The 12,390-nt window shown below is 46.8% G+C and overlaps 1 protein-coding gene across 1 annotated transcript in view; it reads right to left on the reverse strand.

The window, feature by feature from the left end:
• Positions 1–2,097: 2,097 nt before the first annotated feature.
• The window catches only part of LOC126541972 (SEC14-like protein 2), a 72,240-nt gene continuing 61,947 nt past the window's right edge, over positions 2,098–12,390 (reverse strand). The window contains exons 9-12 of the mRNA XM_050188945.3: positions 8,604–8,690; positions 6,650–6,762; positions 5,454–5,802; positions 2,098–3,921 (exon numbers count right to left, since the gene is read on the reverse strand). Of these exons, the coding sequence (XP_050044902.1) occupies positions 3,821–3,921; positions 5,454–5,802; positions 6,650–6,762; positions 8,604–8,690 (650 nt within the window). The 3' untranslated portion in view covers positions 2,098–3,820. The remainder of the gene's footprint in view (positions 3,922–5,453; positions 5,803–6,649; positions 6,763–8,603; positions 8,691–12,390) is intronic.

The raw sequence follows: 12,390 nt of genomic DNA on the forward strand, positions 1-12,390 counted from the left end.
CGCATGTTCTCACACCGATAGCACCTTCTTCCCTCCATCTCCTTTCTTTTCTTCCCATATACCCCTTCCCCGGCGTAGGGTAGCAAACCGGACGTGCGTCTGGTTGACCTCCCTACCTTTCCTTCCTTTCTTTTCATCCTCCTCCTCCTCCTCCTCCTCCTCCTCTTCCTGACATCACTGCGTAGACGTCTCAGAGTGTGCATCCACATAATTTGGAGTACGCATTTCGGAAGAGCTTATGAACTATGCAGTAGAGTGACATAAAAATTGCGCGACAATAATGTTTAGACCTTCTTGGCGGATCAAAAAACATTTAATGAGAGTACAATTTGCATAGCATGAAAGTAAATAGAATTGTACGCATAGCCGTTAGTTGTAAAGCATTTATTTATCTGATTCACTGAAGCTTGGCTTCACAGAAATTCCAGCATGCGCGATGAATATGTGCATACATTTTATATAAACTGAGATCCCAGATGCTTCATTGTATTCTATGCACGTTGGAAAGCACCTGGTCGTGCGCTTTGGTTATGATTTGGCATATTCACGTGCTTAAGCGTACAAAATTTGAAAGAAAAGAACACCTACAAAGCAAGAAAGAAAAAGGCTTTTCCCTCCTTGCGGAAAAAAAAGTACAGCTATTGCTTTTAGCAGGTGGGGGCCGGTGCATCCTAATACGGAATTCATAGGCCACCTCCAGTGGCGCAGGCTCGAACGGGACCAAGCTTTATATTTCTGTAACGACGGTGACGTCATTATGTTACGCTTCTCTGTCAAAGGGTGTTTTTATATTTCGCAGAACAATACATAGGAAACATAAAATATATCATCCCGATACGCGAAAGCAGCTTAGGGACTTAATCGATTTCCATCGCTTTCCGAATCTATATTATTGGCGGGCGTAATAGGAACACGCAAAACAAATTCCTTTATATGTCGCCCTTACACGCCAAAAACAATATCTCCAACGTGCATGAGAGTAGCAACCATATCCTTATGTTATAGGCGATGAAAAATACTTTTATTTGAACAAACGAAGACACGTAGATGCAACATCGTGGAGTGTGTCCTCGTGTCGACGCCTTATGTTGTGGATTTTCGCGTCGTTTTGCGAAATTCGAAACGAACTTCCCGTTAGATTCTCGTAGTTTGTTCCGCGACAACGGCCTATACCAAATTAACGTCAATTTTCTCGAAAGCCGTCGGAAAGAGTATAATTCATTTTTCCCCCAAACGATCCGTGACTGGAATCGTCTACCATCTGCCGTTGTGCATGTTACTGATAATGGCAGCTTCGCTGCGGCGCTTTGAATGTGTACTCTCGGTTGTTTTGCATTGAGAATAGGGCCCTCTTACCTGTATGCCATGCTCCAACATTCCTTGTATATTGCTTCCATGTTCTTTATAATACGTATGCCCCTCCCCCCCCCCCCCCCCCCCCCCCCCTTTTGGAATGCCACTTAGGCGCAGTGGGCAATATGAATGAATAAACCACTTTCATACATTTCCGTATGCCCTATACATCGTTCCCGGGAGTACCGTAGGAGTGCAGTAAATGCACAATATGATGCACAAGGTGTCTCAGTACGGTATAAGAAACAAGCGGAAAAGTAGTATCTTTTGTTCGAAATGACGCATTATTCGGAGCAAGCCTCCAGCCGTAACTTATGAGCAGCCTCGAAGGGTACCTTGAGCACCAGGATGTGAGCACCCACAAGAAAATATAAACAAGCCGCGTTTTTCGCATCACAGATGTATGTGCGCGCTCCTTACACTTTATCCACTGAGGTCTCAGTATCGCCCCACCCAAACATCTACGCACGTGTCGCAGTCCACTTCCCTAAAGACATGTATGAGCTCGCATATTTCTTTTTCTCGCTTATTTTTTTCAGCCGCTCAGAATGTGGGCCACCGGTTACATTGGAGCCACTATTGACAAAGTTGACCGATCGAAAGAAGGTACTCGGCGCAAATCTAGAGATTTTGGAGCACGGCCATTGAAGTTACAGTGCGGAACACATCCATCACCCTTGAGAGTGACGTGCATCTTTGTCGGCCCGGACAAGCGAGGTCGAGGAATGAGAGATGCTGACACAATGAGAAAAATAACGTGCGTTCTGCGAACGCTTTTATTCGCAATCATCAGTGGTCCAACCTTGAGGAACAAGTTCAGATAAAGGCGTCAAGGGGCACTTTCCGCTTCGCCAGCTTGGTCTTGCTCCTTTATGCCGGAGCCGAAAGTGGTGGACGCAATTCGTAGCTGCCTTGGAAGAACGTTTTCATCACAGTCTCTGCTTCGCGTTGCCGCGCAAAGGCGTTCTCAGTCATTGAACACCCATAGCGCTAACGCCCACTTTCGTTCTGAGGAATAAAAATGACAATAATTGTACTAATTCGTTCACCGTGCTGTTAACATCAATCACAGTTAGCAAAACAAAAGTTACTACATAGGCACGGTCAACCTGCCAAGAGTATACAACAGGGACGTTTGCACGAGAAGCAGCATTCAGCCCTTTGGTGGTTTTAAGTTTCAACCATTCGTTTCCCAAAGCCACAGACAACTTTGCATGAACCGCGTTCATGGTAACAATGCTCAAAACATGCATGATATATGAGATCATGGTCCGTAGTCACAAAACGTTCTTAGGCTAGAGTATTTCATAGGAATAACTCGCATACAGTCGTGATGTTGGACGTGTTAACAGAAAGAACGCCAGGCCAATAACAAATTGCTCTGACGAACGGAAAAACTTCGTAACGGTGGTACTTTTTTCTTATGTAAGAGTCGTGTTCTTTAACGTACGATGCACAACACTGGCGCTACAACAATTATATGCGACGTCATAGTGGAGGTTACACTGAGAGTCGAAACGACACAACACAAGCACACCATCGTTCTAGGAGAACATTCGTGCTAATGCCAGGAGACCCAACAAGGGAACACATAGGCTTCTGAGTGCACCGCTGGAACGCAACATAACGCTCACTGCAGAATGGTGTTGTTTTGTGGCTGAATAAACAATGTGCAGGAAAACCAGCCGTTTGCAATTTCATAGTGGCGGTACACATGCGAACACGTCATAATGAGGCCATATATGCATTAAAATTAAATTATACGCTTTTACGTGCCAAAACCACTTTCTGATTATGAGGCACGCCGTAGTGGAGGACTCCGAAAATTTCGACCACCTGGGGTTCTTTAACGTGCACCTAAATCTAAGTACACGGGTGTTTTCGCATTTCGCCCCCATCGAAATGCGGCCGCCGTGGCCGGGATTCGATCCCGCGACCTCGTGCTCAGAAGCCCAACACCATAGCCACTGAGCAGCCACGGCGGGTGCCATATATGCATTTACATGCAACAACACTCTCCGCAAACCATACAAGCGCGTCGAGAGAGAAAAACACAGTGGAATTGTTATTATAAGATCAGTTGCCTCCGCAGCAACTAAATTAGCAGCTCAATCTGTCGAGCGGGGAACCACGGTATACGTCGTGCATGTGCATGGTTAGTGTTACCAGTGGAACAGATGAAGCTGGCTGTAGCGCTGTTGTCGTACATCTTACGTGTTGCTAGCATTTGAAATAACGTCACACTCCCGGCAACTATCACCCCATCATGTCCAACGTTGTGTCAGTTTGAGAGATACGTGCACACAAATGCCCGCTCGACTAGGGTATACTAGGACGGGCCTTACGTTGTGCGCGTGATACATTAACAACGAAAAACAATAACAACGATGGGCGTTCAGCTTGAACGTGGAGCCCCGTGGGAAAGTTCAATGCGTCGGCACCACCGGTGGGCAGGGCGCGCACAGGTTTAGGACTCGGAACGCATCGCAGATGCTTCAAGGAGTCGCACCGAGTAGGACACCTTCTTGGAAGTGAACGTGCTGAAGCTGTTGTCAAAGTGGAGTACGTCTGCAAGGAGGAACAAAGAGAAGAACGTAGTGTTAACGCAGCAGTGCCGTCGGTGCGTGTGCGCCACGAAAGCACGGTGAATATAAATAAGCGGGATCGTAACGCGAGAACGTTAGACGACGAGCGCCTACAAGGCAGCGAACACTTCTACTGCTCTAAGAATCTAGATTTAACTCGGCCACAGGAGACGTCGTTCAGATACCACAGCTGAAAGCACACATGGTCTGGCACTATCACCATAGCACGTGCCACCGAACCCTTCAGCCCACACGAGAAGCCTAAAATCAAGTTTTGAATTTTGCTGGCACAGCGCAGGCGGATGTCACAGTTTTAAATGCGTAAACATGTCTATGCCTACCAAACGAGAAATTTCTCCGCCACGTAAGAAAACGAATGGATCATACCCCCGTAAGCAAGCAAAAAAGTACAATGTGCCTCATACCCACGTAAGGCGCTCAGCAAAATGAAGCGAACAGTGCACACACTGGTTAAAATTACCTATACAACACACAGAATGAAGAGCATACGTTTCAACAAAGAACAAGCTCAAAAAAAGAATTCGGAGCCATCAGTAAAGCATTGCATGCGCCCCTCAGCAAATATAGTGGTGGTTTTGAAACATATTCGCTACATTAACCCTAACTCACCTTCATTAACGCAAAGGTAGTGAGTTCGACTCCCACCAAAGGTAGAGTGTTCGAGTACCTTAATTGACTCTAAATTAACTCTGGCTAATAACTAACCTTAACACCAATGGTCGTGGGTTCGAGTGTCGTAATGGACTCAATCTTAATTAAACCTACCTTATCATGTTCGCTTCGAACATCATAAGCGGACGAATAATGAGGGTTCATAAGAGTTCATACTGGTCGGACGAAGTTCCATAACATTAATGATGACACCGGGCTGCATGGAGATCAGCAAGTGGCACAATGCTTACACAACTACCAGATGAGTTCTTGCGTGATTTTTTTTTCTTTCTTGGAGCTCTGAGTTCAAAGCCGCCGGCTGAAATATTTGTCGAAAAACTTTTCACAATATTAAAACGTAAAATTTCAGGAGTAGTGACAAATTGTGAAATCAACCGAACGACACATCTTCTGCCAACATACCCTGTATTTATTTTTCTAAAGCATTCAACAAAAGCATAAACAATGATGTTTATTAGGTCTACACACCAACTTGCTCGCTTTCCGGCTGTACTACCAGTAACGCGCTTTACAAGGCCTAATTGTAAAGGGCTCTCTTGTCTTTAATTCTCATCAGGGCAACTTAGCGTAAAGCGCTGGACAGAGACGAAAACGAGGTAAACAAACAGCGCGAGTCCTTGTCCCTCTCTGTCCAGGACACTGCGCGTTGTTACCCAGGTTAGAACCTGTTCCCGATGGTGCCTAAACCAGTGGAATGCGCGTTGAAGACTTGCAGTCTCCTTGCCCTGAATAAGCAGCTGTGCGAGTGCAACAGCAACATACGCGAAACAATGGTACGAGGTACATTTCCCAGCACCCGCCAAGCGCGCACTCCATACATACACAGGCCCGCCTTGGAGCACGTCACCGATCCGGTCTCGGGCACCTTGGCGATAGCCTTGATGCGGGATGGCTTGAGAATGATTTCGGCGCTATTGTTCTCAGCGGGCAACGCGCCGGTTCCCTTGTAGGAGATTCCAAACAGCAGGTCGTCGCAGACTATCTCCCAGGCAAGCAGCATGCCGGCCTCGTCGACCCGCACGGGCACGTCCAGCGTCGCTTGGCGGCTCACCGCCGTGTTCGCCCGCGCCACTTCCGCGGGGATCTGGTCCGAGCACTCCTGCAGCTCGGACGGCGAATTTCCATTCGCGTTCCGGTAGTAGCGGGTCGGAACCACGCCGCCGTCTATAACCTGTGCAGAGGAAGGAGGGCCGTATGCTTCAGAGCTCGTGCGTGCGCGTGTTCGCGCGATGACATTGGCACCTACTACAATTACTGGAAACGCTGAAACGGTGCACGAAACAGTGCACGAAAGGTGGTCAGTCACCACATGTAACATACCGTAAATGAAAGATTTCATTGTAGCAAGCGCACGCTGGTGGGAAGCTATATGAAGGAGAAAATATTTTCGGATAATGTTTCGCACTTTGCATTGTCTTGACGACGACGCGGGTGGAGCACAGTGCCAAAATGAATAGGAAAAAAAGAGAATAGAACAAGGCGAAATTCAACTGCTGCCATTGCAATCACTGTAGAAAGTAAACTCTCAATCATTAGTTGATTTGAATGAAAATAATGAATTGGATGTCTAGTGCCTGGACTGCTATAGCATCAAGCCATTTAATTCAGTACATGAGGCTTGTTCCTTTACGCACGTTTATTTACTCATCGGCGATGGCGACTCAAGCCACAACTGTGGAAGGTTGTGGCCATAAATGCTGGTTGAGGACTTTCACCGAAATATTTTTGTATGTACCTAATAAATGCTGGACTAGTGGTCGTTTACGACGGCAGGTCATACTTCACATAAGCATTGCTCTCACTACGCGCAGTTTCCAAGTGCATCGGCTGGATAGGCTGCAGAAACTTCATAACGTAACGAGTACTTTTCGCTGCAGTGAAGCATCGCGCCTGAAGTTGCATCATGGGAATGCAAAGGCATCACAAAGGTTGACGAATCTAGTGTGCGACTCCTACTGAATAGTTAGAACAGGGTGCTATCTAAATCCAGTGCAGTGCTAACACCACCGTATACTCACCACTGAAGGGCATCGGGGGTTTCCGTCGGGATCTGTCTGCGTGCCTCCCCAGTGTCGCGGCAGCTGGTCGGCGTCGATGTCATCGAGCAGGGCTTTCTTCCAGGCTTGCTCGTCTATAATTCGAAACAGGAAAGAGCTGCTGCAGAATACCGCGTGAACAGCGTGTTCCAGAACCCGAGTATTGGGGCACTTTCAATCGTTTGCTGTTTGATAACTGCGAATTAGAGCCCATTATCCGAAGGTGCAGTTAAAAAACTCAGAGTTCCACTTCCCTTATATAAGATGCACACACCTAGCCCCAAAAAACAAAGGTACTAAGTCTATAAAAAGGTTTATGTAAGTATCTAGACAAAGAAATGCATAAGAAGCTAGCTATGTGCAACCGCCCTAAGTAACAGAAGTTCACGAATATTATTGTTAAAAAAAGCCGTGAAAGCGAACGCGCAATGTAAACAGAGTTCACAAAAATCTACAAATCAAACCAATTAGACCGCTGCTTACTAGGAAATGCCCTACGACTGTCAAAGCACGTCTATCTTTAGCGAGGCATGACGAAGGACCAAGTATTCTGCTTGCAGATAAATCTCTTTCGGGGATTGCTTGTTGTGCACGGTATTAAACCACAGTGGACAGCCATACAGCACACGTGCATTTTGCCTCGCTGCACAAAATCGATACTCCCCCATCACTCATCACAAAGGTTCTGACTACGCGATCACGCTATAACAGCACTAGAGAAATGAGACAGAGGGCAATGAACTAGGGGCCAAACTCCAGTAGTTCATATTCTAGTTGAGAAAAAGGGCGAAGAAGTGAAATTATAAGCAGATCATAAAATGCGTAAAGATAGGTGAGCGGTGGTCTTAAATAAACCGAGTGGGCGGAGGGAACTGTAGTGATGGTGGCCGAGAATCCGATTGATGAGTGTGGAAAATTGACGAGTAGGGTTCACAAGAAACGGCTCAGGCAAATGCGATGTTTCGAGTAAGAGAAAAACATTTGTTAAAGGGTGCTTGAACTGCTTGCCTAGCCATACGACTAGCATACTGCTCCAAAGGACGTTGGTGAGGCATGAAATGACCCACTCGTATAGATTTAGTACACATCACACATGCACACGACACGCACAAGCAACACGGCAACAAGCATGTAGAGCAGCCGGTCCAGGCTAGCCTAAGCTAAGCGGTGGTAGCTTTCGCCTCCACATTTCACGTGACACTCCGACAGGACACCACAATACAGCAGAGAGAGAGAGAGAGAGAGAGAAAGAGAAAGAGAGAGAGAGAGAGAGAGAGAGAAAGAGAAAGAGAGAGAGAGAGTACTCAAAGCTCGTACAGTGCGAGTAATCATTTATACAAACACCAGCTGCGAATTGATCCCGAGCAATCGAACAACATATGGTGCAGGAGCCAATATTTGGACAAGGGAATTTCCTTTAGTCAAGGCTGTTGCTGCCTTGGCGAAGGCAAGCCCCCTTGTACACAGGTCGGCTCCAGCTACTTTTCTTGTTCGGCCGCTGATGACCACTTGAAGCCTCCATCTTTCTTTGAGCATCTGTCTCGTTTGGACCGACTGCGGAGGGATAATGGCGGCCGCGAGAAGGTGATACAGAATGATGGTACGGAAAGGTAGGCGTGCAAAGCATGGACCCAAGAACAACGAGAAAGGCTGCACGAAGGCAGACAATCAACTGCAAGGTCGTGAGGCTCCGGAAATGAAGGAAGACGTGAAAACCCTCCGCGCCTGCTTATGAGAAGGCAACACCAACCCTTCACGGATCGGCACGTTAAGTTGTGATGCCTTGATTCAGAACGAAGGTACACGAATGAAAGTACACCTTATATCGGCAATGTCTCTTTTTTTCTTCGTTTCTTTCGTTGTCTTCCCAATCAGGGACATGAGTCTTTCTTCTATATATTTCGATCGAACTAGTGGCATATGAAAACATTCTCACCTTTACCGAAGAGGACCAGCTTTTGCGCCGTCTGTTCACTCAGGAATGGCCGAATGATCTTCCAAAAGATTGGGAAGTACCTGGGAGCTGTAGGCAAAGAGAAGGAACTTTATTCTCACCCGGCACCTGGCGATTAAACATTTGCAGCGTTGCGAACAGGAAAGGGCAACGAGGTAAAAGACCTCATCAAGGTTAACCACAGATATCGTGTGACTAAATTTTATATTCAGGAAAGAAAAGGCACTCCACTGACCGAAGTGGTGTGGCTAAAGGGGTTGCAAAAAACGTTGCCTCTTGTTCATCGATTAACGAGGCTTTTAACAAGGTTTCAGCTTGGAAGCCTAAAGGTCTCTTGGCCCCTGCAACCACACCGCATCGGTCGGCATTTCACTTTTTCTTTCTTTTGTACGAACTGTAGACAATCGATCAGACATTTCAAGGATTGGCGTGTGACTGCTCCCTCGACTCTGCAACCTCGTCGCAATGAGCCAAGCACTCCTTAGGCTCATAAGCCCCGTTTGCATGAATGCGACAGTGGCGCATCACATCGCATCGCATTTTTAGCGCATCGCATTCAAGTATGCAGCGGTGGCGTAGAGGTAGAACACCCGCCTCGCGTGCAAGAGGTCCGTGGTTCGAATCCCGGTGCCCCGCAATTTTCCACCGGATTAAAAAAAAAAATCCGCGTGTTGATAAAATTGCATAAACAGGCCTGGAGTGTGGCCTGATCCCGGTGACCAGAACCGGTAACGCACTCCCTCACCAGAGCAGGATTGGCCACCCTGGTGCAGTACTTGGCCACAACCTCCTATATGAACACAACAATCAAACCCCGGCCCCTCAGTCCCCAGCAGCTTCGAAGCAACTGACCACGGCGGCGGTCAGACCTGCGACGCTGCAGAGGGTGCTAAGAATCCCTGGCTCCGGACAGGCCGCCATTGGAATATGAACCTGGCAACGTTTAACGCTAGAACGTTATCTAGTGAGGCGAGTCTAGCAGTGCTATTGGAAGAATTAGAGGGCAGTAAATGGGATATAATAGGGCTCAGTGAAGTTAGGAGGCCAAAAGAAGCATATACAGTGCTCAGAAGCGGGCACGTCCTGTGCTACCGGGGCTTAGCGGAGAGACGAGAACTAGGAGTCGGATTCCTGATTAATAAGAATATAGCTGGTAACATACTGGAACGAGAGGGTGGCATGTCTTGTTCTGAAACTTAATAAGAGGTACAAAATGAAGTTTGTACAGGTCTACGCTCCTACATCCAGTCATGATGACCAGGAAGTCGAAAGCTTCTATGAAGACGTGGAATCGGCGATGGGTAGAGTGAAAACAAAATACACTATACTGATGGGCGATTTCAATGCCAAGGTAGGCAAGAAGCAGGCTGGAGACAAGGCAGTGGGGGAATACGGCATACGCACTAGGAATAGCAGGGGAGAGTTATTAGTAGAGCTTGCGGAACAGAATAATATGCGGATAATGAATACCTTCTTCCGCAAGCGGGATAGCCGAAAGTGGACGTGGAGGAGCCCGAACGGCGAGACTAGAAATGAAATGGACCTCATACTCTGCGCTAACCCTGGCATCATACAAGATGTGGACGTGCTCGGTAAGGTGCGCTGCAGTGACCACAGGATGGTAAGAACTCGAATTAGCCTCGACTTGAGGAGGGAACGGAAGAAACTGGTACATAAGAAGCCGATCAATGAGTTAGCGGTAAGAAGGAAAATAGAGGAATTCCAGATCAAGCTGCAGAACAGGTATTCGGCTTTGACTCAGGAAGAGGACCTTAGTGTTGAAGCAATGAACGACAGTCTTGTGGGCATCATTAAGGAGTGTGCAATAGAAGTCGGCGGTAACTCTGTTAGACAGGATACCAGTAAGCTATCGCAGGTGACGAAAGATCTGATCAAGAAACGCCAATGTATGAAAGCCTCTAACCCTACAGCTAGAATAGAACTGGCAGAACTTTCGAAGTTAATCAACAAGCGTAAGACAGCTGACATAAGGAAGTATAATATGGATAGAATTGAACAAGCTCTCAGGAACGGAGGAAGCCTAAAAGCCGAGAAGAAGAAACTAGGAATTGGCAAGAATCAGATGTATGCGTTAAGAGACAAAGCCGGCAATATCATTACTAATATGGATGAGATAGTTCAAGTGGCTGAGGAGTTCTATAGAGATTTATACAGTACGAGTGGAACCCACGATGATAATGGAAGAGAGAATAGTCTAGAGGAATTCGAAATCCCACAAGTAACGCCGGAAGAAGTAAGGAAAGCCTTGGGAGCTATGCAAAGGGGGAAGGCAGCTGGGGAGGATCAGGTAACAGCAGATTTGTTGAAGGACGGAGGGCAGATTGTTCTAGAAAAACTGGCCACCCTGTATACACAATGCCTCATGACCTCGAGCGTACCGAAATCCCGGAAGAACGCTAACATAATCCTAATCCATAAGAAAGGGGACGCCAAAGACTTGAAAAATTATAGACCGATCAGCTTACTGTCCGTTGCATACAAAGTATTTACTAAGGTAATTGCAAATAGAATCAGGAACACCTTAGACTTCCGTCAACCAAAGGACCAGGCAGGATTCCGTAAAGGCTACTCAACAATAGATCATATTCACACTATCAATCAGGTGATAGCGAAATGTGCGGAATATAACCAACCATTATATATAGCTTTCATTGATTATGAGAAAGCGTTTGATTCAGTCGAAACCTCAGCAGTCATGGAGGCACTGCGGAATGAGGGTGTAGACGAGCCGTACGTAAAAATACTGAAAGATATCTATAGCGGCTCCACAGCCACTGTAGTCTTCCATAAAGAAAGCAACAAAATCCCTATAAAGAAAGGCGTCAGGCAGGGAGATACGATCTCTCCAATGCTATTCACAGCATGTTTACAGGAGGTATTCAGAGACCTGGATTGGGAAGAATTGGGGATAAGAGTAAATGGAGAATACCTTAGTAACTTGCGCTTCGCTGATGATATTGCCTTGCTTAGTAACTCAGGGGACCAACTGCAATGCATGCTCACTGACCTGGAGAGGCAGAGCAGAAGGGTGGGACTAAAAATTAATCTGCAAAAAACTAAAGTAATGTTTAACAGTCTCGGAAGGGAACAGCAGTTTACGATAGGTAGCGAGGCACTGGAAGTGGTAAGGGAATACATCTACTTAGGACAGGTAGTGACTGCTGATCCGGATCATGAGAGTGAAATAATCAGAAGAATAAGAATGGGCTGGGGTGCGTTTGGCAGGCATTCTGAGATCATGAACAGCAGGTTGCCATTATCCCTCAAGAGAAAAGTTTATAACAGCTGTGTCTTACCAGTACTCACGTACGGGGCAGAAACCTGGAGGCTTACGAAAAGGGTTCTACTTAAATTGAGGACGACGCAACGAGCTATGGAAAGAAGAATGATAGGTGTAACATTAAGGGATAAGAAAAGAGCAGATTGGGTGAGGGAACAAACGCGCGTTAATGACATCTTAGTTGAAATCAAGAAAAAGAAATGGGCATGGGCAGGACATGTAATGAGGAGGGAAGATAACCGATGGTCATTAAGGGTTACGGACTGGATTCCGAGGGAAGGGAAGCGTAGCAGGGGGCGACAGAAAGTTAGGTGGGCAGATGAGATTAGGAAGTTTGGAGGGTCAACATGGCCACAATTAGTACATGACCGGGGCAGTTGGAGAAGTATGGGAGAGGCCTTTGCCCTGCAGTGGGCGTAACCAGGCTGATGATGATGATGATGATGATTCATGAAAACAGCGGTAATG

The sequence above is a fragment of the Dermacentor andersoni genome, chromosome 3, assembly GCF_023375885.2.
Source record: "Dermacentor andersoni chromosome 3, qqDerAnde1_hic_scaffold, whole genome shotgun sequence".
NCBI lineage: Eukaryota > Metazoa > Arthropoda > Arachnida > Ixodida > Ixodidae > Dermacentor > Dermacentor andersoni.